General features: G+C 42.4%; 2 protein-coding genes across 2 annotated transcripts; one reads left to right on the plus strand and one right to left on the minus strand.

Annotated features, from left to right (window-relative positions):
- Nucleotides 1-5,170: 5,170 nt before the first annotated feature.
- LOC103474544 (arsenite methyltransferase) lies at nucleotides 5,171-8,325 on the minus strand. The gene is made up of 10 exons (XM_008425605.2): nucleotides 8,177-8,325; nucleotides 7,627-7,760; nucleotides 7,088-7,238; nucleotides 6,874-7,010; nucleotides 6,721-6,790; nucleotides 6,559-6,640; nucleotides 6,340-6,471; nucleotides 6,139-6,281; nucleotides 5,879-6,001; nucleotides 5,171-5,544 (listed from the first exon to the last, which is right to left on the minus strand). The coding sequence occupies exons 1-10, from the start codon at nucleotides 8,210-8,212 to the stop codon at nucleotides 5,467-5,469; spliced, it is 1,086 nt and encodes a 361-aa protein (XP_008423827.2). The 5' UTR covers nucleotides 8,213-8,325; the 3' UTR covers nucleotides 5,171-5,466.
- A 699-nt stretch (nucleotides 8,326-9,024) lies between these two features.
- prpf8 (pre-mRNA processing factor 8) lies at nucleotides 9,025-24,845 on the plus strand. Its single transcript, XM_008425604.3, has 43 exons — nucleotides 9,025-9,195; nucleotides 10,121-10,298; nucleotides 10,413-10,581; nucleotides 10,751-10,915; nucleotides 11,026-11,244; nucleotides 11,328-11,540; nucleotides 12,120-12,245; nucleotides 12,375-12,480; nucleotides 12,768-12,958; nucleotides 13,064-13,183; nucleotides 13,288-13,477; nucleotides 13,604-13,723; nucleotides 14,066-14,200; nucleotides 14,317-14,446; nucleotides 14,554-14,750; nucleotides 15,456-15,662; nucleotides 15,965-16,128; nucleotides 16,223-16,349; nucleotides 16,617-16,809; nucleotides 17,182-17,369; nucleotides 17,454-17,692; nucleotides 17,799-17,945; nucleotides 18,043-18,253; nucleotides 18,331-18,447; nucleotides 18,537-18,784; nucleotides 18,861-19,040; nucleotides 19,359-19,494; nucleotides 19,608-19,777; nucleotides 19,957-20,086; nucleotides 20,173-20,319; nucleotides 20,432-20,592; nucleotides 20,683-20,874; nucleotides 21,265-21,502; nucleotides 21,590-21,718; nucleotides 22,030-22,143; nucleotides 22,230-22,403; nucleotides 22,558-22,751; nucleotides 22,861-23,100; nucleotides 23,220-23,361; nucleotides 23,455-23,595; nucleotides 23,674-23,813; nucleotides 23,954-24,156; nucleotides 24,252-24,845. The coding sequence occupies exons 2-43, from the start codon at nucleotides 10,130-10,132 to the stop codon at nucleotides 24,404-24,406; spliced, it is 7,077 nt and encodes a 2,358-aa protein (XP_008423826.1). The 5' UTR covers nucleotides 9,025-9,195; nucleotides 10,121-10,129; the 3' UTR covers nucleotides 24,407-24,845.
- Nucleotides 24,846-25,129: the final 284 nt, after the last annotated feature.

Below are 25,129 nucleotides of genomic sequence, written 5' to 3' on the forward strand. Positions count from 1 at the left end.
ACTTGCTGGCATTCCAGTGCTGGTTGATCTCAATCCACAGCACATAAGCATTGTAAGCAGACACGTCCACAATGTTGTAGAAAACCACCAACGGCCAACGGGTAGACTTGCGCTGGCAGCTGTATGCTGCTGTGACTTTGTCAAGATTGTCAACTCCTCCTTTGGTGGAGTTGTAATCCAGGATCATTTGCGGCTTCATGTCCTCTCTTGTGGTTAGAGATGCATCTTTGTGCATTGTGCTCATCACAAGAACATTCTTGTTTCTCTTTGGGCAGTAAGAAACAAGAGTTGTATTCTCTGTGAAAGTAAATTTTGAGGAATGCAGAGGTCTTCCTTGCATCTTCAGAATCTCACTGGGAAGTTCCGGTTTATTTTTTCTGACTGCTCCCAACATGGCCAGCTTCCTCTTCTGAAGTTCAACTCCAAGCCGATAGGATGTAAAGAAGTTGTCACATGTAATGTTATGACCCTGCAGCCCTTCAGTCATCTCCAATACCACAAGCATTCCCTGATTCTTCTCAGGTGGTCCTCGAAGTGGCTTCCCAGTGTATATTTGCATGTTCCATGCATAACTGGATTTTGCATCGCAGGCTGCCCATATTTTGATGCCATATTTTGCAGGCTTGTTTGGCACATACTGTCGAAAAGGACAGCATCCTCTGAATGGAACGAGGCTCTCACCGACAGTAACATGTGGGCCAGGATTGTACAACAATGGCAGAATATTGACCCATTTATCCCAGACATCTCTGATCGCTGCAAGTTTATCCTTCTCACGTCGACCAGCTCTGGTGTCACGGTTGTCAAATCGGATCACACGAGAGATCATGTGAAATGTCTCCAAAGACATTGTTGCTCGGAAGATTGGTCTTCCGTACTCTTCATTCCATAAACTTGCAGTTGCTTCACCCTTTGACCTGTATACTCCAGCTAATACCAGGATTCCAATGTAAGCATGCAAGTCAGATGGATCCAGTGGCTTCCATTTTTCTTGAAAGACACGCCTCCCCTCCAAGTTGGTCATGTCGAGAATTATCTTCTCCATGGGTGGGGATATGAAGAGCTGAAATGCTGATTCAATATCATCAACTCTTGACAAAGCGAAACTTGTAGGACCAGGGGTCATTTTGATGACATTAGAAGATGATAATCTAGCTCGGCTTTGGTGTGGTGATGTTGACCATTTTATTTGACCATCTTTAGATGTCAAAGTCCCCTCTGTGGATGGCGATTTTTGCGTTTCTTGGTTTTCATTTGATGAAGGGACACTGGCAGACTCGTCCTCTGAATCCTCGTCGTCATGGGGAAATTGACAATCATCAATGACATTGTCCTCTGGCTCTGAAGCATCCTCAGTCTCTGAAATCTCTTCCTCTACATCACTATCCCAGTACATAAGCTGTGATAAAGCTTCTTCAGCTGTAAATCGCACGGAGCTCATTTTTTGGTCTATTTCTCAAAGAAAGGGCATGGAAACAGGACAGTGGCCAGAAAGTCCCTCTTTCACACACACCTAGTTCTGAAAGGCTCTTCAGAAGTAAAATAAAGTACATCAAAAAGACATTTTTTAAATTTAAAGGATAACCAGGCACTTTGATCAGCACAAAAACTGAAATCCGCTCAAATTGACCCGAAACATAATACAAGAGTTAGAGATCCAGCTGAATGGCTGTTTCCATGGGACATCCATAAATCCTCGCCCCTTTGCGATTTCCAGAAGTTGTAATCTTCATTAGTGGAATGGGATTCCTGAACCAATCAAAAGTCTGCATCAAAGTTTTTTTGTGTAAAGAAAAACTGCCTTTCGTGTAGTAAGCGTCGAGCGTTGACTGAAATAAATTTTTAAGTAGAAATGTTTAACAGGAACAATCGGAAGAAAAAAAAAATCAGAACAGTGACTTAACTCCTCTTAAATTGGATGAAACAAAGCGTAGCTATTCTCCCTTTAAAAGTGGGCCGAACAACACATCCGTTAGAATATGTCTTTGTTTTCAACAAAGGCTCTCCCTCCGACGAAATATGCGATCGTTTTCTCCTCCCTTGCCTTTTGGGTGATGGGCCACAGCCGATTTCTTTTGTGGCTTTTCTCCGGGGTCAGGTCTTCCATGGAGCGCAGTTTCCTGTGTCAGGTAGTCCGTCATGCGTTATGTCGCCTATAGCAGACAACCAACAGCTCTCTGTTTGCTGCTGTAAAATATCAGCTCAATGGAAACGGCTCTTCCCGCTGTCACCGCGGTGAGCTCTCCCTGGATCTGTCCCGGGTGGGTGTGTCAAAAAAAAAAAAAAAACCCGGCGGAGTTAAGATTGAGACGAGGCGCTTCGTTCTTTGCGGTGACCGCAGGCGTTTTCCAAAAAGCTCTCCTTCTGGGAAAAACGCAGCGTTTGTTTGCTCATGCTTCTCGTTCGGCAAACTCAACAGCTTATCTGCCACAGTCCTTCTTGTCTGCTCATAACAGCCAGACTCGATGCTCGACAAAACACTCCTGCTGCTTCGACTCCAGCCCAGACAGAAGAACACCGGCAGGAAAGCAGTTTGTAAGAGCGGCTGCTTCAACTCTGACCGCTGTCAGGTAAGCATTAGTGCACTGAAGCACTGTGCTTGTCTTACTTTATGTACGGAACATCATAAGCAAGTCCTCATTTTGGCAATTGCTAGGAAACAGTACGATAACTTTGGTAATAATTTTGAGCCAAATTATCTGTCAAGCCTAAGAATGTTAGTTGTAGCTTATGCTCAGATTTCAGGTCTTAACATTGATTTAATTGTACAGGTCCTTCTCAAAAAATCAGCATATTGTGATAAAGTTCATTATTTTCCATAATGTAATGATAAAAATTAAACTGTCATATATTCTAGATTCATTGCACACCAACTGAAATGTTTCTGGTCTTTTATTGTTTTAATACTGATGATTTTGGCATACAGCTCATGAAAACCCAAAATCCCTGTCTCAAAAAATTAGCATATTTCATCCAGCTAATAAAAGAAATGTGTTTTAATACCAAAAAAGTCAACCTTCAAATAATTATGTTCAGTTATGCACTCAATACTTGGTCAGGAATCCTTTTACAGCCTTCCATGCGGCGTGGCATGGAGGGAATCAACCTGTGGCTCTGCTGAGGTGTTATGGAGGCCAGGATGCTTCGATAGCCTTAACCTCATCCAGAGCGTTGGGTCTTGCGTCTCTCAACTTTCTCTTCACAATATCCCACAGATTCTCTATGGGGTTCAGGTCAGGAGAGTTGGTAGGCCAATTGAGCACAGTAACACCATGGTCAGTGGTTTTGACACTGTGAGCAGGTGCCAGGTTGTGCTGAAAAATGAAATCTTCATCTCCATAAAGTTTTTCAGCAGATGGAAACATGAAGTGCTCCAAAACCTCCTGATAGCTGCTGCATTGATCCTGCCCTTGATAAAACACAGTGGACCAACACCAGCAGCTGACATGGCTCCCCAGACCATCACTGACTGTGGGTACTTGACTCTGGACTTCTGGCCTTTTGGCATTTCCTTCTCCCCAGTCTTCCTCCAGACTCTGGCACCTTGATTTCCGAATGACATGCAAAATTTGCTTTCATCCGAAAAAAGTACTTTGGACCGCAGAGCAACAGTCCAGTGCTGCTTCTCTGTAGCCCAGGTCTACAGCTTCTGCCGCTGTTTCTGGTTCAAAGTGGCTTGACCTTTGACCTGGGGAATGCAGCACCTGTAGCCCATTTCCTGCACACGCCTGTGCACGGTGGCTCTGGATGTTTCTACTCCAGACTCAGTCCACTGCTTCCCCCAAGGTCTGGAATCGGCCCTTCTCCACCATCTTCCTCAGGGTCCGGTCACCTCTTCTCACTGTGCAGCGTTTTCTGCCACACTTTTTCCTTCCCACTGAGGTGCCTTGATACAGCACTCTGGGAACAGCCTATTGGTTCAGAAATGTCTTTCTGTGTCTTACCCTCTTGCTTGAGGGCGTCAATGATGGCCTTCTGGACAGCAGTCAGGTCAGCAGTCTTACCCATGATTGCGGTTTTGAGTAATGAACCAGGCTGGGAGTTTTTAAAAGCCTCAGGAATCTTTTGCACGTGTTTAGAGTTATTTTGTTGATTTAGATGATTAGGTTCATTGCTTGTTCAGAGAACATTTTCATGATATGCTAATTTTTTGAGACGGGGTTTTTGGGTTTTCATGAGCTGTATGCCAAAATCATCAGTATTAAAAGAATAAAATACCTGAAATATTTCAGTTGGTGTGCAATGAATCTAAAATATGAGTTTAATTTTTATCAGTACATTATGGAAAATAATGAACTTTATCACAATATGCTAATTTTTTGAGAAGGACCTGTATTATAGGTTTTATCAACTTGTGTAGAGAAATAAAAATGTAATCAAGTATATTCATACTTTGAGTGAGTTTTGCAAATATTGGAACATATCAAATATAATGCTTCATACTGCTAAATTTTGTATTCTCAAATGTTGTATTCTCTTTTGTATTCTCATCCTTAGCTGAAATGTTCCAGCTAAGGATAAGATGAATAACGTTGTTTGCATACCACAGTTGGATAAGAAGTGCAAATTGTGGCAGAACAGGGTGCAGCGGGTCAGAATGTTCTAGCAGCAGAAGTAAAAGGTGAAGCATCTAAGAAAGCACAACTCCTTAAATGGTTAGCAGCCAAGAGTGGAGTGTTTTATGCAGGAGAGGATTTGACAGGTATAGTTTGTGTGTATGGGAATAGTTGGAGGGGTTCGCGATGTCTCGGGGTGCGAGGATGAGAGATAAAAGTATGAAGTCCTCAGTACTCTCGTACTCAGACACGACCTCCTCTTGCAGGGTCTCATTGCTGTCCGTGTTTGTGGGCGAGTTGCGTCTCCATTTGGCCAAATTCACTGATTTAATAAATGTCTTGTTGAGTGATTTTACATTCTGGTTTGTGGCTCATTTTTGTGTCATTTTTGTGTAGCCTAAAATATAAATGATTTCAGTCTTCACTGGCTGCCCAGCTGGCATTTACATAAGCAGCTCCTTACGGTCAGGATGTTTACTAAAAACAAAATTAAGTTTGTGACATTTTTCTGCTTTCTTCTGTTGTGTTACAATATAAACATTAGAGCCAAGGTCGTAGCGAATGAATGGGAAATATTCACTGTATGTTCAGGTTTACAAAAAAAAAAATTAACATTTGAAGTATTACTACGCCTTTATTTTTTCTTCATAGCTGTCAGACCTGATTTTCTCTTCACAGTATCACTCTGATCACTCACTGTTACAAAATCTATTGCAATTTTTTCCCCATCTATGCAATATGTTAATGTGATGTTTTGTAGCCAGTTAGCAAACTCAAACTTAACTAAATATAATTCCTTCATTCATTCCTTCACAGACATTACAGGCACAAATTAAATTACACGAATTAAACATTGTTAAAGTTAAATTAAACGTGTGCAGTATTTTCTTCTCAGCAGGTTGCAGCTGTTTTATCTGGATGTTTTGGAGCACTGCTTCATAGAGGACCCCCATCGGTCAGCCAGCAGGAATGGGTTGAGGTGGCAGTACTGAAAAGAATAATTAATAACTGTGGTCACATTATTATGCAGCCCATAGGAAAATATTTCTGCTTTTTTGTCACATTAAATGTTTAAAATCATAAAACACCTTTTATAATACAGAATACAATTTTTTAAATACGGCCCGACAACCATGATGGTTTATCTTTAAGTCGTGGGCTAAAACTCCACCACAATGCTGTTAAGTCATAAAATGGATAATAAAAATAATGATATTGCACATTTAGACGGCAAAGTCTAAAACATGTTTTCTTGATGCACTGTGGACCTAGAATGATAGATTTACAGCATTTAACCAAAACAAACTCATACTCTGAGTTACCTGTGGTGTTGGTTCAGAATCAGACTTATGTTCATCCAACATCCTGACTGTAAAATCCGAGGAGAATCTGGAAACCTGGATAATCGCTGCCATCTCTGCGTCCACCTCCACTTCCACATTTTTCTGCACAGAAAAAAACAAAAACTTGGTTATTAATGCAGAATCTGGTACTTTGTGTTTTGAGACTAATTAACATCCTGTTGAAAAATGTCTGAGTAAATATCAACAGGTTTTTTTTGGTTTTTTTTTGGCCTCCTCACCTTGAAACAGTGCAAGGAATCGAAGTCCAGCTGATCTGGAAAGTCGGGAATGGTTCCCTTGTAGGTCACAGCAGCACCTGACCTCCCTGGTTGCTGTGGCAACTTAAAGAACCGGTACGTTCCTGAAGCATACTTGATGTCACCTGAAAAACAAAGAGCTTAGAGGAGTTTCGTTGCTGCCTGAAAGCTTCCTGTTACTACCTGCTTTTTCCTTGAGTTGGATGTTGTGGACCTCGATATGGCTTGCTGAGACCAGACGTGGAGTGCTGAAGCCCACACTGTGGGCCAGCGAGATGAGATCTTTCCAGAACAGAGAGCCACCCATTCCCTCACCTGGAACAGCAGACGAATGTGAATCTAACCAGTGGAGTTTTGCATGCGACGATTCACTTTGGCTCCTCTGAAGCGTTGTAACTTTACCCCACAGGACTGGATCCTGCTTCATGTGGTCTGGAACGATGCTGCTGGCGTACATGTCACTGAAGTACAGCTCCCCTCCATCCTGATAAAAAGGAGGAAGAGTTAGAAATATAAAGCTGAGTCAAGTTGTACACATTAATGCTGTAACTCTTTTAAACTAACCTTCAGAACATCGTAGGCTTGTTGTAGCACTGCTGTTTTATCAGGACAGAGACAGATCACACAGTTGGAGCTGAAAAAAAGAGAGATTATCCTCTGTTATCAATCAGATCACTTTAATTGGCTAAAAGGATCAAAGCTGAACTCTTAACCTACATCAGAACATCCATCGAGTCTCTCTGTATCCCTGCTTCACAGAGCTTTTCCATGTATCCCTGGATAAATGAGACATTGGGCTCCTCGTAGCCGAACTTCTTCTGATGATACTCGACAAATTGGCGGGATGCCGTGATCTACAGAAACGTGGCAGAATCAGCTGCAGAGAAAGCACAAGGAGGAGGTGGGAAGGCCTCAGATGAGTGCATCTTACCAGCTGCTCTGTCATATCGATGCCCGTCACTCGTCCACTCGGCCCAACAAGTTTGCTGAACGCAAAACAATCTCGTCCCGATCCACTACCGAGGTCCAGAACCCTGCAGCCCTCGAGTTTCGCCGGAAACGGAAGGCCGCATCCGAAGAATCTGGAAAACCGTATTAGTGATCGAAGGATAGAGTGCCTTACTTATATCCCTTGATCTTTTCCACATGTTCCCTTCAAAGTTACAAACATTATTGTATTTTATTGGGATTTTTTTTTGTGAGAGACCAATAGAAGGCAATGCATAAAGGTGAAGAGGAATTAAAAGAGTAGTTCTTAAACTTTTCACACAAATGACAAATCTGAAAAGTCTGGTGTGCATTTGTATTCGGCCCACCTGAGTCAGTACTTTGTTGAACTGCCTGTTACTGCAATTACACTTACAAGTTATTTGGGATTTCTCGTTTTATATAATAAACCTTGAGGCTTATCCTGATACAGAATGTTCCCATAAAAATGCGTTGCCATTACTTGGACTTAAGTAGGAGTACCTTTTGATGACTTCTGGGTGAATCAGACTTAGGGCCTCTGTTAAGCTCCTTGGCAGGTTGCCGCAGGCCAAACTGCAGGAAGTAGCACTAGTTTGCAAGTCACAGGAAGACTCCAGGCGACAGCCATAGTAATTCTGAATAGGTACATAATTTTGAATACATAAATTATTTTTAAACATCCTATTGGTTGCAATGTTTATGCAAATGAAGCTAAAGTTGAGTTAAAGTTACAGATAAACAGGTTTATTTAGTGTTTGATTTAATTTTGCTTCAAATGATCACAACCAAATAAATTACATTAGTAAAATGAATGTAAAAATAGTACATTCAATTTAGGATAGCTTTATGTACCATATAAATATCTGTATACGCTATATAAATATGCAGATTCACAAAGTAAAACTTTCAAAGAAAACAAACCCTCTACTGTAATAAGAATCAAACGGCAACAAGCAGCCATTATGTAACCTCCGCAAAATATTTGGAAAACTGTTCAATGAAATGAGGACAAAGCCGCTCGGAGTCTGATCCACAATAAACACTAAAGTACCTTCAGATTCTCCCACACGTCGTCACTTTTCAACATTCTGGTTTAAAAACACAATCACAAACTACCTGGGGAAAAAAAAGCAGCACTGGACAATAAAACCCACACTACGGTCAGAACAGCTCCTTTTCCGCCTTCACTTTTCAGAATAAAATCTCCAACACATGCAGAACTTTATTGTCAGTGTGTAGCACCGCAAATGTTTTTTTGTGCTTCGACTTCACAATGTGCTTTAGAATAATAATAATAATAATAACATGAAAGAACTAAGAAATTGTAAATAGATTAAAAAAGAATAAAACACCGATTTATTAAATATCTAATATACCGAATTAAAAAGCGCACGTAAAAGGTCCTGCTCCTCATAAATGTTTTATAGATGAATCGATACGTTTGTTTTGCATTTATATTAACCGCATTTCGTAAGAAAATCGTAACATATAAAAGTTAACTAAAATGGACTCAGAAATGAACTCCGTGGACAAAAACAATAATTGAAAAAAAAAGAGTTAAATTAAAACGCATTTTTTTGTCATAACGAAAGACTAAAGCTTTTAATTATTTTAATAAGGTTGTGCGCCTGTGTAAAGAGTAAAATTATAATGAGTCCTACTCATAGTTTATCCTTTGTTTTGTTTTTTGTCTGGTTAAAATGTAATCTAACCCCATTCAAGCCGCTGTGATATGCACTCCAAGCCCGTAGAGGACAGTACTGTACCGGAAGTCAAATCTGCATTCTCAAAGCAGCGCTCCTTCTACGTTTGCGTTTCTTTTTTGGCGTAGAAGAGATCTCGTCGTGTTTTCCGAATCGCTCGATTTTGCGCAAGTGATATCTGAGAATTCCTCGGAGCTGCGTTAATCGTGCGGATACCGTCGTGCGCTGGTTCAGCTCGGTGCATCGCTGAAGCGGAAAAAAGCACGATACGGTCACACACGAGTTGGGAGATATGTTGTAGAAGCTTTTATTGACTGGTCAGAAGCAGTTTTAACACAACAACTGCACTTGGTGCGAAAGTATCGAGGTTTGTAGTCTTTAAATAGCTTTTTTTTGTTACTTAACATGCAGCCGTTAGCCACTGTCTAAGCGTTAGCATTAAGCTAGCATTTAGCTAGCGTTAGCATTAAGCTAGCATTTAATTTGTAACATGTTGGGCCTGCGGTTAGTTATCTAAATACTGACATTGATGCGCAGCAAAGTGAATGTTTAGTCGTTTTTAGTTTACAAGCATTAAATTGAGACATTTGTAAGCTGTTACCTGGTGATGTTACCGTTTTATTTCTGATTGTATACATGGTTTGTATGTGCGCCGCCTGATGAAGCCGTGTTGAGCTAACTAAGTTAGCAATGTCCGCAAAAAGGAAGCTACTGTTTTTCTTTTCAGCTTCATGCTGAACAAAGTGATCACTTTAAAATAAATACATAGGGTAGTGTAATTTAGCGTTCTACTGTCTTTAAACAAACCCCGGGAGTTTTGACTTTTAAATTAGTTATGAGTATTGAAATGGAATCATTTGAATTAAGTGGAGGAAAATGCAGACACAGACTGCCGTGAAACGACTAAAATAAACAGGTGTTTGGATTTACTTATGTCTTTGATTTATTTAAAATTAGGGGCGTTGGCAAAATTTGCAAAAGTTATGTTTCGGTAACTTTAAATTAATGACATATGTGCAATTGAATAAGATATTTTGAGCCTTTAAAAACAAAAATTCTGTGATGAATTATGCCCCCAATTTAATTTAAAAACTTGGTACAACTCTCGACAAAAATAGTTCATTTCAACAACCTAGCAAGGAACGATCAAGTGTCCTGAAAGGCAACATCAAGTACATTCATCTATAATTTTAATATATTTCAGCTTATTTGATGATTTAATTTGTGTTAAATAATCAAAACCCAGTGATGATATGTGATCATTTTGCCTTTTAACTTTTTGTTTTGATCAGTGAGGCACCATGGCAGCTGCCTTTCCCTACAGAGGAGTCCCTCCAGGGATGCCACCAGGTGTGCCTCCAGGTGTACCTCCGGTTGTCCCCCCTGGTGTTCCACCAGGCGTCCCTCCTGTTGTTCCCCCCCCAGCGCCAGTTCCAGACTACATGTCTGAGGAAAAACTCCAGGAAAAAGGTTTCCTTTGTCTTTTTCTTTCCGGAAAAAATTACATCAAATCTAGAGTAGTTTCACTTTATGAATATTTGTAAAATAATTATTAAAATGTTTGATAATTAATGTTGTTTCCAGCAAGGAAATGGCAGCAGCTGCAGGCCAAACGCTATGCGGAGAAAAGAAAGTTTGGCTTTGTGGATGCCCAGAAGGAAGACATGCCTCCTGAGCACGTCCGCAAGATCATAAGGGACCATGGAGACATGACCAATAGAAAGTTTCGCCATGACAAAAGAGTCTACCTAGGGTAAAACCAAATGTTCCTCTTGTATTGTTGCAGAGTTTTTCAGAAAGTTTTTTTTAATGTACTGAAGTTACAATTTAAAACGACACTGAGGTTTTTCCCTTCTTAAGCTGATTGATATTTTGGATTTCAGCTTCTCTGGATCTGATTGTGTTTATTTGTTCTTGTGCAGCGCTCTGAAGTACATGCCTCACGCAGTGCTGAAGCTTCTGGAAAACATGCCGATGCCCTGGGAGCAGATCAGAGACGTCCCTGTGCTCTACCACATCACCGGAGCCATTTCCTTTGTGAATGAAATCCCTTGGGTCATAGAGCCTGTCTACATTGCCCAGTGGGGGTGAGAGATTTGGGCACCCCATGCTCTCATTTTGTGCCCTTTTTGTTAAATTGTTTACCTGAAAGATGTGTGCATGTCTTACATCGGTGTTATTCCCCACAAAATGTCAGCACCATGTGGATCATGATGCGTCGTGAGAAGCGTGACCGACGACACTTCAAGAGGATGCGCTTTCCGCCGTTTGATGACGAAGAGCCGCCGCTGGACTACGCCGACAACATCCTGGATGTGGAACCTCTGGAGGCCATTCAGATGGAGCTCGATCAGGAGGAAGATTCTTCTGTCGTGGAGTGGTTCTATGAGCACCAGCCCCTCAAGGATAATCCTAAGTGAGTCTTCGGTTGTTTAAAGTTTTAAAGTCAGCTGCAGCTTGACTTGTAAATCTTAAAACATTTTAACGTTTGTCTTTCAGGTTTGTGAACGGCACCACCTACCGTCGCTGGCAGTTCACGCTCCCCATGATGTCGACACTGTATCGTCTGGCCAATCAGCTTCTAACAGATTTAGTGGACTTTAATTACTTTTACCTGTTTGACCTGAAGGCCTTCTTCACTTCAAAAGCCTTGAACATGGCCATCCCAGGAGGACCAAAGTTTGAGCCACTAGTCAGGGACATTAACCTTCAGTAAGTAGCTTCTTCTCTGCCCAGACTGTATGTTTTGCTGGACTGTGAACCTAACATTTTTAATTGCATGTCATTAATTGATCAAAAACATTTCAGTGAAGTTGTTTGCTTCATCTGTAGCCAGAGATGGAAATTATAATTTCTTTTCAACATCTCATGTTGGAGGAAGAAAGTTTCACAGACAACTCAGACATTTTACAACATTTGTCTTTATTTCAGAAAAACAAAACATTCAAGGCATTTTGTAGTTCATAGCGTATGAAGTAAATAAAAAAATTTTCTTGTCAAATGTATGTAGTTGTTTACAGCTATTGAGAGAAGCCACAGATAAACACCAAGATTTTCTCAAAGGGTAAAATTCATGTTGTTTTTCTTTGTCATCAAGACCTTAGATCAGAGCTTTAGATTGGGCTTGGGTGTGAATTAAGTCAGCTTCAGCATTGTGGTGTTTTATGATTTGTAGAACATGCAATCCAACTAAGGTGAAATGTTCAGGAAAATCTGAATCAGAAAAAGAATGATATGTAAAATGTACGGAGGCCCTCACCGCTCATTTTTAGCTGTTTGTTTGCTCTGCAGGGATGAAGACTGGAACGAGTTCAACGACATCAACAAAATCATCATCCGGCAGCCCATCAGGACCGAGTACAAGATTGCCTTCCCCTACTTGTACAATAACCTGCCGCACCATGTGCATCTTACCTGGTGAGAACTAAACAATGGTTTGTTTAAACAAAGGCATGCTTGATTGAATTTCTCTCTTCTGTTGAAACATAAATTTTGCTACGATTTATGTATTGAGCTAGTTGGGTTCTGATATCTGTTTTTTTGCAGGTACCACACACCCAATGTGGTATTTATCAAGACTGAGGACCCAGATCTTCCAGCGTTTTACTTTGATCCGCTGATCAACCCTATTTCTCACAGACATTCAGTCAAGGTTTGTGGTTTATCGTCTTCCTTTTGCTCTGGATGACAACAAATTGGCGCTTTATTAAAAGGTCTTCTTACAAAGGCGCACTTGCATTGGCCTGCTTGCATGTGCGTAAGAACAAGGGGAATAGTAACATGAATGGTGACTATATCTTATTCCTGTCTGCAGCTGCAGAGTACTCCTCATCATTCAGATATTCTTATTATAATTTCTCCCTTTTTTCTTGAGTTTTTTTTTTTCTTTAAAAGTCAGAAACTGTTATAACAAATTTCTTAACTCCTGTTCTCCCTCAGAGCCAGGAGCCTCTCCCTGATGATGATGAGGAGTTTGAGCTTCCAGAGTTCGTGGAGCCGTTCCTTAAAGAGACGCCGCTCTACACTGACAACACAGCCAATGGCATCGCTCTGCTTTGGGCCCCCAGACCTTTCAACCTGCGTTCTGGCCGCACAAGGCGTGCCATCGATATCCCCTTGGTCAAAAACTGGTGCGCTAACAACCATTGTGTTTTAAAGAAGGAAAAAAATGTCTTGATTCAGCTCATATAATATATTTTTAGAGAAACCTGAAACTAGTGTGAATTATTTTTCAGGTACCGAGAGCATTGCCCTGCGGGACAGCCGGTGAAAGTACGCGTGTCGTACCAAAAACTGCTGAAGTACTACGTACTCAACGCTCTCAAACACAGACCCCCCAAGGCTCAGAAGAAGAGGTGACCATCACTTTGATTTCCTGTTAATTTTTTCATCTCAATTTGAAGCAATGTAATTGCCATTTGTTATTTTGTTGAAAGTTTTTGTCTCTGCTGCTTTTCAGGTACCTGTTCCGCTCCTTTAAGGCAACAAAGTTCTTCCAGTCCACCAAGCTGGACTGGGTGGAGGTGGGGCTGCAGGTCTGCAGGCAGGGCTACAACATGCTCAATCTGCTCATTCATCGCAAGAACCTCAACTACCTGCATCTGGACTACAACTTCAACCTGAAGCCGGTCAAGACGCTCACCACAAAGGTGCAGATCCGTCTATCGTATCAGTGTTTTATGGAATGCTTGGAGCGTCGTGAGATCTGGTGGAGTTTGTTAAATTCTGCAGTATTTTGTGTAAACGGTGGCGTTGTACACGTTTTTACCCTGCAGGAGAGAAAGAAGTCCAGGTTCGGCAACGCCTTCCATCTGTGCAGGGAGGTGCTACGTCTGAGCAAGCTGGTGGTGGACAGCCATGTGCAGTACAGACTGGGAAATGTTGATGCTTTCCAGGTGTGTTTTAAAAGTTTAAACCGTTAACTGGATTATCCACTTTTCTAGATGCACATTTTCAGCCACAGTGAACGTCTGAACTTTTTTGTTCAGCACCATTGTAGCAGGTTAATTACTTGAAATACCTAAAGAAAGTACTTGTGTTTTGAGCTGGACTTTCTCTGCCATCTTGCGACTAGAATTCTAATTTATTGACACATTATTAGAAAATAGTAGCAGCTTTAAAATGTAAACCTTTGGCATGCTCACATATGAGAAACCAGCACCTACGCCTTGTTTGATTTGGTCTTTTCAGTTGTTTGATGGTGATCTTATACTTGATTTTATGTTTATGTTTGGTAGCTGGCTGACGGGCTGCAGTACATCTTTGCACACGTGGGACAGCTGACGGGCATGTACCGCTACAAGTACAAGCTGATGAGACAAATTCGCATGTGCAAAGACCTAAAGCATCTCGTCTACTACCGCTTCAACACTGTGAGTAATTGCACCATGTTGTTCCAGTGTTTCTGAACACAAGGTGATTTTAATATCAAGAATATCAACTATGGAGATTCTTTACACTTTAACTTGTCTAATTCGTGTGTGATCAGGGTCCTGTGGGCAAAGGGCCAGGCTGTGGCTTCTGGTCTCCAGGCTGGAGAGTGTGGCTCTTCTTCATGCGGGGGATCACTCCGCTGCTGGAGAGGTGGCTCGGGAACCTGCTGGCCAGGCAGTTCGAAGGTCAGGCATCTTGTTAAGCCTTTGATTGCTGTTGTGCACACATTCAAATGATTATAGATGAGAAAATGTGTGAGCAACACCAAAATACTGTTAAATTTCCTCAAAAGGTCGTCATTCCAAGGGCGTGGCCAAGACTGTGACCAAACAGCGCGTGGAGTCGCACTTTGACCTGGAGCTGCGTGCTGCAGTGATGCACGACATCCTGGATATGATGCCTGAAGGCATCAAGCAGAACAAGGCCAGAACCATCCTGCAGCACCTCAGTGAGTCCTGGAGGTGCTGGAAGGCCAACATCCCATGGAAGGTCAGTGTTTTATATACATGGATGGGGCTGCAAGGTAAATCGCAAGCGATACAAGAGTTAAAAAAAAATAAAATAAAAATCTGCTGTTGCTGATTTCAGTATGTTTTCGATAGTATTCTAGAGCTATAATATATCAGAATTAAAATGGTTGGAGTTGACATTTTAAACTAACATTGTAACTATATGATTTAATCAGGTTGAATAATCTGCCAGCATTTTCAAATCCCCCAAGTTTTATAACAGGCTGGAACTTCAATAGGATAAATGGCGTATCTTTGTGTAATCAGCCTTCCTAATACGTCATTAAAGTTTCTGTCTTGTAGCTTGAATGAAGGAGCTGCCTTCATGCGACAACTTATTTGGCTTAATTTTAAACGTAAAAATTCAACCTGGCTGTACAGCACGATGTTGTGTTTGCAAATCAGGAAAAAGATCTGATTTTTGAGTTTCAGGCCAATCTACGTAAAAATCATGCAATCGATCATCTCCATATTTCTCACTCCTCGTTATCCAAATTGAATTTGGCATTTGAGAAACTGTTACTTTAAAAAAAAGGTAAAATCTGACTAGTATGTTGACTAGTATGAACTTTTACTTTGCTTCTCCTAAAAATCTGCATCATGTTATGACTATTTTGAGCACATAGGCACATTTTTATGTACTAAAACAATTAATAAAACAAGTACTTTCCCTCCAAACTGTTAGGTGCCTGGTCTCCCGACTCCCATTGAGAACATGATCCTGCGATACGTGAAGGCCAAAGCTGACTGGTGGACCAATACGGCTCACTACAACAGAGAGCGAATTCGCCGCGGAGCCACTGTGGACAAAACGGTGTGCAAGAAGAACCTGGGCCGGCTGACCCGTCTGTACCTGAAGGCTGAGCAAGAGAGACAGCACAACTATCTGAAGGTAAACTTTCAGCACCAAGGAACTTTGTTTAGAAAACATGACAGATAACTTATTTTGAAGTCCTCTTACAAAGGCGCACTTGCATTGGTCAGCTTGCCTGTGCGTAAGAACTGGAGGAATATGAAAATGAATGGTGGATTTTATATTGCTGGCCGCAAGAGCGGTTGGCTTCTTCACGGTTCAGATATTCAAAAGATATTTACAACCTAGTGCATTGATTAATGGAAGATATCCAAAAATATTTCAGTGAAAGTTTTGTTTTCACTGAAATGGGTCTTGATTTGCGTATTTTCCGCCTCCAGGACGGACCTTACATCACTGCAGAAGAGGCTGTGGCCATTTACACAACCACTGTGCACTGGCTGGAGAGTCGGCGCTTCTCTCCCATACCTTTCCCCCCACTCTCCTACAAACACGACACCAAGCTGCTGATCCTGGCTCTGGAGAGGCTCAAAGAGGCATACAGGTAATTTAATTTCATGACGATCATCAACTATATACAATTGTGTTTTCTGCCTCAACGTTTTAATATTTTTTCCATGTATGTTTTTGTCTGGCAGTGTGAAATCTCGTCTGAATCAGAGTCAGAGGGAGGAGTTGGGGCTGATAGAGCAGGCCTACGACAACCCGCATGAAGCGCTTTCCAGGATCAAACGTCACCTGCTCACACAGAGAGCTTTCAAAGAGGTCAGCACAAAGAAATGTGGAGACAGTTTAGAGATGTTTCTTCTTTAAGGCAGGGAGCTTCAAACTCAAAATGTTACAACATTTTTTAGAATTTATTAGGGTCAGTGTGTGAAGGGTAAGAAAAAACATGAAAATAGTTTCCTGTAAAATAGTTTTGAAGTCAATCTATATATCTTTCTAGACCCAAACTTAAATGTAATTTGGAAAAAGTTTTGTTACTATGTGTGATTTCTTTTTTCAGACTTTGTGTATTTCCTTTTTGTGCAGGTTGGTATTGAGTTCATGGACTTGTACAGCCACCTGGTGCCTGTGTACGACGTGGAGCCCTTGGAGAAGATCACTGATGCGTACCTGGACCAGTACCTGTGGTACGAGGCAGACAAGAGGCGACTTTTCCCTCCCTGGATCAAACCAGCTGACACTGAACCTCCACCGCTTCTGGTCTACAAATGGTGCCAAGGTGACTTTCACGTTAGGCTTTCAGAACATCAGAAACCCGGAGTCTTGAATCATTTTCTCACTGTAGATAAATAATCTAAACCAGGGGGTGTCAAACTCCAGTCCAACTACCAAAAAAATACAATCTTATCAAACTGCTGAATCCATGTTCAGATTTGTTATTTTGTGATTTCCGGAACATAAAGATAATATAACTGAGCTACATTAGTTTTCTGCTGAAATGTTGTAAAAAAAAAAAAAATGGCTAGAAAAATCCAAAAATTTGTAGATGTAAAAAGAGTCAAAGATTTAGATTTTAAAATTTGTAGAACCCTGTAATAGTTTATAAATATTTCTTCAACGAGCTTTAATAACATGTCTTATTGCTCCTCAGGCATCAACAACTTGCAGGACGTGTGGGAAACGGCTGAGGGCGAGTGCAACGTGATGCTGGAGTCTCGCTACGAGAAAATGTACGAGAAGATCGATCTGACTTTGCTCAACAGACTGCTGCGTCTCATCGTTGACCACAACATTGCTGATTACATGACGGCCAAGAACAATGTGGTCATAAACTACAAGGTAACCCTGTTCGCTGATTCTTTTAGGACATGGTAGCCAGCTAGGTACTGGAAGATGAGTTAAATGTTTTTATCTCTTCTGTAGGACATGAACCACACCAACTCTTACGGCATCATCAGGGGACTCCAGTTTGCCTCGTTCATTGTTCAGTACTACGGTCTTGTGATGGACCTGCTTGTGCTCGGTTTGCACCGTGCCAGCGAGATGGCCGGCCCACCCCAGATGCCCAACGACTTCCTGAGTTTCCAGGACACCACCACCGAATCGGCCCATCCCATCCGGCTGTACTGTCGTTACATCGACCGCATTCACATCTTCTTCAGGTAGGAACATATCAACACAGGACACTTGTATTCAGATTGTATTGTTTTGCTTTACTTGAAATCTGTTGGAGTTTTAAAATTGTATTAACTTTCTTTTATTCTGCAGATTTTCTGCTGATGAGGCCAGAGACCTGATTCAGCGGTACCTGACGGAGCACCCAGACCCCAACAACGAGAACATCGTGGGATACAACAACAAGAAGTGCTGGCCTCGTGACGCCCGCATGAGACTGATGAAACACGACGTCAACCTGTAAGTTTACCCTTAGATAATCAGTCGGGACGTTTGTGAAGATAGGTTTATTCCACAAGACGGCAGTAGAGTTGAAGCCTCTTGTTGATGTCCTCAGCGGGCGAGCGGTCTTCTGGGACATCAAGAACCGCCTGCCGAGGTCTGTGACCACAGTCCAGTGGGAGAACAGCTTCGTGTCGGTCTACAGCAAAGACAACCCCAACCTGCTCTTCAACATGTGCGGCTTCGAGTGCCGCATCCTTCCGAAGTGCCGCACCAGCTACGAGGAGTTCACTCACAAAGATGGCGTCTGGAACCTGCAGAATGAGGTGAGGAGAAGTTCAACAGTCCTGGATTTTCTCTTTCCGTTGATTCTGAAGGCGTCTTGTTGTGTTTTCTGATGCAGGTCACTAAAGAAAGGACGGCCCAGTGTTTCCTGCGTGTGGATGATGAATCCATGCAGCGCTTCCACAACAGAGTGCGTCAGATTCTCATGGCTTCTGGATCCACCACTTTCACCAAGGTTAGTCTTTGCAGTCACAAGCTACTATGGTAACTGAGAGTTTGCTGAAAGGGATGAATCATCTGAGTATAAATGGTTTATGTGTTCAGATCGTGAACAAATGGAACACGGCTCTGATCGGCCTGATGACCTACTTCCGTGAGGCTGTGGTCAACACACAGGAGCTGCTGGACCTTCTAGTGAAATGCGAGAACAAAATCCAGACCCGTATCAAGATCGGGCTGAACTCCAAAATGCCTAGCCGTTTTCCTCCGGTCGTCTTCTACACTCCTAAAGAGCTGGGCGGTCTTGGCATGTTGTCCATGGGTCACGTTCTCATCCCACAGTCAGACCTGCGGTAGGGACATCATCTCTAGCATGTTGCTTGCTATTTCAGAACAGCTGACTCATTTGGTTGTGTCTTTGGTTGCCAGGTGGTCCAAGCAGACAGACGTGGGGATCACCCACTTCAGGTCTGGAATGAGTCATGAAGAAGATCAGCTCATTCCTAACTTGTACCGCTACATTCAGCCATGGGAGAGCGAGTTCATCGACTCCCAGAGAGTCTGGGCCGAGTACGCCCTCAAGAGACAGGAGGCCATTGCCCAGAACAGGTAAACTCTTGACTGACAAGGTCATTTGTCTGAACCAAATTTTCTTTAGTACAGATCTTACTGTGCCTTAACAAAGTATATAAACTAGATGCCCTTGTGTGTCAGTTTAGTCAAATTGAAGTCATGATCAGTTGTTTAGTGTTCAGTGAAATGTTTGAAATCTGGAATATTGTTTTACCAGACCCTGTATGAAATGTCACTTTATCCCTAACCTTTCTGCTTTGTTTGTTGGTCTTCATGATGCTGCCTGTTCTGAGAGGCTTCTTTGAATTTTGCTTAAAGTGATTATGCTACAATGTACTTTTTTTTTTCCTCCAGGCGTCTCACTCTGGAGGATTTGGAGGACTCATGGGACAGAGGAATACCTCGGATCAACACCCTTTTCCAGAAGGACAGGCACACTCTGGCCTATGACAAAGGCTGGAGAGTCAGGACAGACTTCAAACAGTATCAGGTACAATAGAGTTGATCAGGAAACTAGAAATATTAACTTATGTCAATGTCAAAAAAAAAGGAAAAGAAAGAAAGCTTCTCCAACATGTTGTTGTCTCTCTCTCCTGAGCTCAGGTGCTGAAGCAGAATCCTTTCTGGTGGACCCACCAGAGGCACGACGGTAAGTTGTGGAACTTGAACAACTACCGCACAGACATGATCCAGGCTCTAGGCGGCGTGGAGGGCATCCTGGAGCACACACTCTTCAAAGGCACTTACTTCCCCACCTGGGAGGGTCTCTTCTGGTATGTTCACTTTACCACTAACAGTGGTGATGGGTAATTTGATGGACCACTGAAATAGAAGCTAATTAGAACTGTTTCTTTACTGTTTCTAGGTTGTCCATTGCTTTAATTCTTTGATCTTGCATTGTAGCTGGTCGTTGCTACATTCTAGTTTTATAAACGGTTAATCTTTGCTTTAGGGAAAAGGCCAGCGGCTTTGAAGAGTCGATGAAATGGAAGAAGCTGACAAACGCCCAGAGGTCTGGTCTGAACCAAATCCCGAATCGTCGCTTCACTCTGTGGTGGTCCCCCACCATCAACAGAGCCAACGTTAGTACAGTCATCTGGTTCTAAATGAGCTCGTCTGCTAGCTGTGAATGTCTGCTCTAGCTTTTGTTTTTCTGTCTCGTCTCCAGGTGTACGTGGGTTTCCAAGTACAGCTTGACTTGACAGGAATCTTTATGCACGGCAAGATCCCCACGCTGAAGATCTCCCTCATTCAGATCTTCAGGGCTCACTTGTGGCAGAAGATTCACGAGAGCATCGTCATGGATCTCTGTCAGGTGGGATCCCAGCATTTAGGAGTGAAGGATTTATGTATCCACAAGCGAAACAGCAGAACAAAAGCATCACAGTTCCAGGATGTTTAATGAGTTATCCTTCTCTGGGTCTCAGGTTTTTGACCAGGAACTCGATGCTCTGGAGATCGAAACCGTGCAGAAGGAGACCATCCATCCCAGGAAATCCTACAAGATGAATTCGTCCTGTGCAGACATCCTCCTGTTTGCGTCTTACAAGTGGAACGTGTCCCGCCCGTCTCTGCTCGCTGACTCAAAGTAGGTCTTATGGTGAAAACTCTTTATCTAAATGCGAATTGGAATTCTTTCTGCATGCAACTAAAGCTGACCTTTGACCTTCTCCTTCAGGGATGTGATGGACAGCACCACCACACAGAAGTACTGGATCGACATTCAGCTCAGATGGGGCGACTACGACTCTCACGACATTGAGCGCTACGCCAGAGCCAAGTTCCTGGACTACACCACAGACAACATGAGCATCTACCCCTCCCCCACTGGAGTGCTCATTGCCATTGACCTGGCTTACAACCTGCACAGGTGTCTATTGTTTGAGTAATTTGTAAAACTTTGCTTCAGATTTCATATCCATCCTGTGACCTCCTTTAGAGATAGTTTCTTTCTAAGGCAGTATTTCAGGGCTCACACTGGTTTATCTTTATGAAATGTAGTGTTATTGTTATTCACTGACGATCCCATTTACCAGGAGATTATGGTCTGGTAGTTGTGGTTCTCTACTATAATCATTTCTTAGATCTTCCACTTTCTGGGATTGTTGGAAATGATCAAGTCGTTCAATATGGCAACTAGTTTCAGTTGCCATTTCGTAAAATAAATACTTACCTAGACCATTTCTTCAGGGTTACTGAATATTTTTCCATATTTTTTTCAAGTGTGTCTAACCTTGCCTTTTATCTGCTTTTCATCCAGTGCCTATGGTAACTGGTTCCCTGGGAGCAAACCTCTGATCCAGCAGGCCATGGCCAAGATCATGAAGGCCAACCCGGCTCTGTATGTGCTCCGAGAGCGCATCCGCAAGGGTCTGCAGCTGTACTCCTCAGAGCCCACTGAGCCGTACCTGTCCTCTCAGAACTACGGAGAACTCTTCTCCAACCAGATCATCTGGTTTGTGGATGACACGAACGTGTACAGAGTCACCATCCACAAGGTCAGAATTGTTATGAAACAAATGTTGAAATTCAGACAAGTGGATTTTGAATTGTGTCACATTTATTATTTTAATTTGTGAACACAGACTTTTGAAGGAAACTTGACCACGAAGCCCATCAATGGAGCCATTTTCATCTTCAACCCCAGGACAGGCCAACTGTTCCTCAAGATCATCCACACATCTGTGTGGGCTGGACAGAAACGTCTGGGACAGGTGAAAACCACTTAGCTTTCAGCTGTGGAGTTTGTTCTGGTTTTAGAAATTAATTTGGTTTGGAGTTTTTATTTCAGTTTTAACCTTAAAGCATTAAAAAGCAAAGAAATCGTCTGGGATTCCTAGAATTTAGTTCAGTTCTGTTTTCTGCTGTTTCACAGCCACAGTTAAATCACAAAAAATTTATGGTTTTTTTGTCATTTAAAGGGGTGGAATGACACATAGGGCCATTTGTATAGATAATCAAGTTATCTTCAGTAATTATGAAAATGCTGGATATATAAAAAATAACTTAATTTTTTTCTTTGCAGCTGGCCAAATGGAAAACGGCTGAAGAAGTTGCTGCCCTGATCCGCTCCCTCCCTGTGGAGGAGCAGCCGAAACAGATCATTGTGACCAGGAAGGGCATGTTGGACCCTCTGGAGGTAAGACCTTCCTCTCTTTAACTGGTTCTTTAAGAATCATCCTCTGTGGATGGAAATTGTGTTTTACAGTTGCTGTCTCTGCTTAGGTGCACTTGCTCGACTTCCCCAACATCGTGATCAAGGGCTCCGAGTTACAGCTGCCCTTCCAGGCTTGTCTGAAGGTGGAAAAGTTTGGAGACCTGATTCTGAAGGCCACTGAGCCACAGATGGTGCTGTTCAACCTCTACGATGATTGGTTGAAGACCATCTCGTCTTACACTGTGAGTTTAGCCTCTTAGAATACATGCAAGACTTTTTTGTTGTTTGTTGACTTTATTTTGTCCAAAAAATGCTATTGCGGACAGTTTTGATGTTTTAGAACAAACTGACTTTCCCTTCGTAAAAAGCTTGCCTGGTTCTCTGCTCCCTATCCAGGCCTTCTCACGTCTCATCCTGATCCTAAGAGCGCTCCACGTCAACAACGACCGCGCCAAGGTGATCCTGAAACCTGATAAAACCACAATCACTGAGCCCCATCACATCTGGCCCACGCTCACAGATGAGGAGTGGATCAAGGTGGAAGTTCAACTTAAGGATCTCATTCTGGCCGATTATGGCAAAAAGAACAAGTAAGAGTTGTTCTGTTCACTTAATCCAGAGCGTGGCTCAAGTTATTTTGTAACTCTGAATAAGCAGAGATTGTATTTTGTAATTAAAGCTTGTTTTGTCTGTGTGCAGCGTGAACGTCGCCTCCCTGACTCAGTCTGAGATCCGTGACATCATCCTGGGTATGGAGATCTCAGCCCCGTCTCAGCAGCGTCAGCAGATCGCCGAGATCGAAAAACAGACCAAAGAGCAGTCGCAGCTCACCGCCACACAGACCCGCACCGTCAACAAACACGGAGATGAGATCATCACCTCCACCACCTCTAACTACGAGACTCAGACCTTCTCTTCCAAGACTGAGTGGAGAGTCAGGTGTGTGGAAACATTGGTTTGAAGTTTTAATCGGAAGGCGTTAGCTGGAGTCTTCCACAGTAGCCAGCTGTAAGACGACGTTGATGTGTTTTTATCGTTTGACTTTAATTCTCAATCAGGGCCATATCTGCTGCCAACCTCCATCTCCGAACCAACCACATCTATGTGTCCTCTGACGACATCAAGGAGACGGGTTACACCTACATCCTGCCCAAGAATGTTCTCAAGAAGTTCATTTGTATTTCAGATCTGCGGGCTCAGGTACAACCCCCCCCTGAACAACCCCGTTATCAAACGCCTCTTACTCCACACTCTTAACGAGTCTCTGACTGAAAACTGCTGTTGTTGCTTCAGATTGCAGGCTACCTGTATGGCACCAGCCCACCAGACAACCCCCAGGTGAAGGAGATCCGCTGTATCGTCATGGTACCTCAGTGGGGGACACACCAGACTGTCCACCTCCCCAACCAGCTGCCGTCTCATGAATACCTTAAAGTAACGGCACTATATACGTTTTGCTCTCAAATTTAAGTGTATTAGTTGTTCAGTTTTTAACATATTATGTTTGATCAGGAAATGGAGCCTCTTGGCTGGATCCACACACAGCCGAACGAGTCCCCACAGCTGTCCCCACAGGACGTTACAACCCACGCTAAGGTCATGGCTGATAACCCGTCATGGGATGGAGAAAAGACCATCATAATCACCTGCAGGTAGGTTTCAATTCAGCGCCAAAAGAGGGCCTAAAACTATTGATAAATATGTATTTAGATATGAAAATGTAAAGGAACCCTGGTATAGATCGTAAGAAAGTGAAGAGTTTTCTGACTTGGAAGCTTTTGTGTTGTTTCAGCTTTACGCCTGGTTCGTGCACACTCACAGCCTACAAGCTGACCCCCAGCGGCTATGAATGGGGTCGGCAAAACACCGATAAAGGCAACAACCCGAAAGGCTACCTTCCATCCCACTATGAAAGAGTCCAAATGCTGCTCTCTGATCGCTTCCTGGGCTTCTTCATGGTTCCCGGCCAAGTCTCCTGGAACTACAACTTCATGGGTCGGTATCCTTATTTTTTTTTTTTTGTAGTTCTTCGTTTTTTTTATTTACTTTTTTTTCCCAGAGCTGGTACAATTAATGAATTTTGCCAACAGGTGTGCGCCACGATCCCAACATGAAGTATGACCTGCAGTTGTCCAACCCCAAAGAGTTCTACCATGAAGTCCATCGACCTTCGCACTTCCTAAACTTCGCCTCGCTGCAGGAGGGCGAGATTTACAACGCTGACAGAGAGGACATGTTCGGCTGAGCGCCGCCTTCCTGCAAATCTTTGTAGATAGATCTGCCAGAATCATGAAGAGCCAGTCCAGAAATGTCTCCGTAATATTTCTTCATAAGATGCTCAGTTGTGATATTTTGCATTTCTTTTTATGTGAAGACTTGAGGAGCTTTTAAAAATTAGTTTTGTTCATTATTTTCCATGAGTGTTTTGTTCTTTATTACAGTAAAACTCTTGGTAAGTCTTGGTTCTTATGGCTACTTGTATGCGAACTAGTGTTTTTCAGGACGTAATATTTGGTGTAACTTTTGACATTATTGCAGAAGGTTAAACACGACTTCCTCTTTTCCCTTTGAGAAATGAAATTGAAAGTTGCATTTTCTTACTAGAAATACCCTGTTAACATGTTCCAACTGTACACCCTGTGATGTTAAATGCTGGGTTTAAATAAAAATCACTTTTTATAGAAGTTGTTTGGACAATTTCCTTTTGGGGATTTTTCTGAAATGTACCAGAGCTGTGAGTAAAGCGGAAGTTCTGCATGTAGATTTACTCTAGTAGTACTAGTGAACACTGCTTCCTTTGTTAGCCTTATAAATTTGCCCATTGACAATTCAGAAGTCACCTAGTAAATAATTACCTATGTCAGACATAAATACAAATAAATGTATACTGTAGTTTTCTTCTGTCTGTAATATGTAAAAGTTTTTGACATGAAAAAGTTTAAGGAGAATGGATGCTTTTGCACTGTTT

Source organism: Poecilia reticulata, chromosome 13 (assembly GCF_904066995.2).
Source record: "Poecilia reticulata chromosome 13, P_reticulata-male-v2, whole genome shotgun sequence".
NCBI lineage: Eukaryota > Metazoa > Chordata > Actinopteri > Cyprinodontiformes > Poeciliidae > Poecilia > Poecilia reticulata.

Bases quoted from the DNA above. Each gene is read 5' to 3' on its own strand.
- LOC103474544 (XM_008425605.2), bottom strand. From the start codon at position 8,212: ATGTTGAAAAGTGACGACGTGTGGGAGAATCTGAAG. The intron at 7,239-7,626 runs GTACTCCTACTT...ACGGTTTTCCAG, and splicing joins CACCCAGAAGTCATCAAAAG to ATTCTTCGGATGCGGCCTTC. The intron at 5,545-5,878 runs GTAACTCAGAGT...TATTCTTTTCAG, and splicing joins ATTCTGAACCAACACCACAG to TACTGCCACCTCAACCCATT.
- prpf8 (XM_008425604.3), top strand. From the start codon at position 10,130: ATGGCAGCTGCCTTTCCCTACAGAGGAGTCCCTCCAGGGATGCCACCA. The intron at 13,478-13,603 runs GTGCAGATCCGT...TTTACCCTGCAG, and splicing joins TCAAGACGCTCACCACAAAG to GAGAGAAAGAAGTCCAGGTT. The intron at 19,041-19,358 runs GTAAACTCTTGA...TTTTTCCTCCAG, and splicing joins GAGGCCATTGCCCAGAACAG to GCGTCTCACTCTGGAGGATT.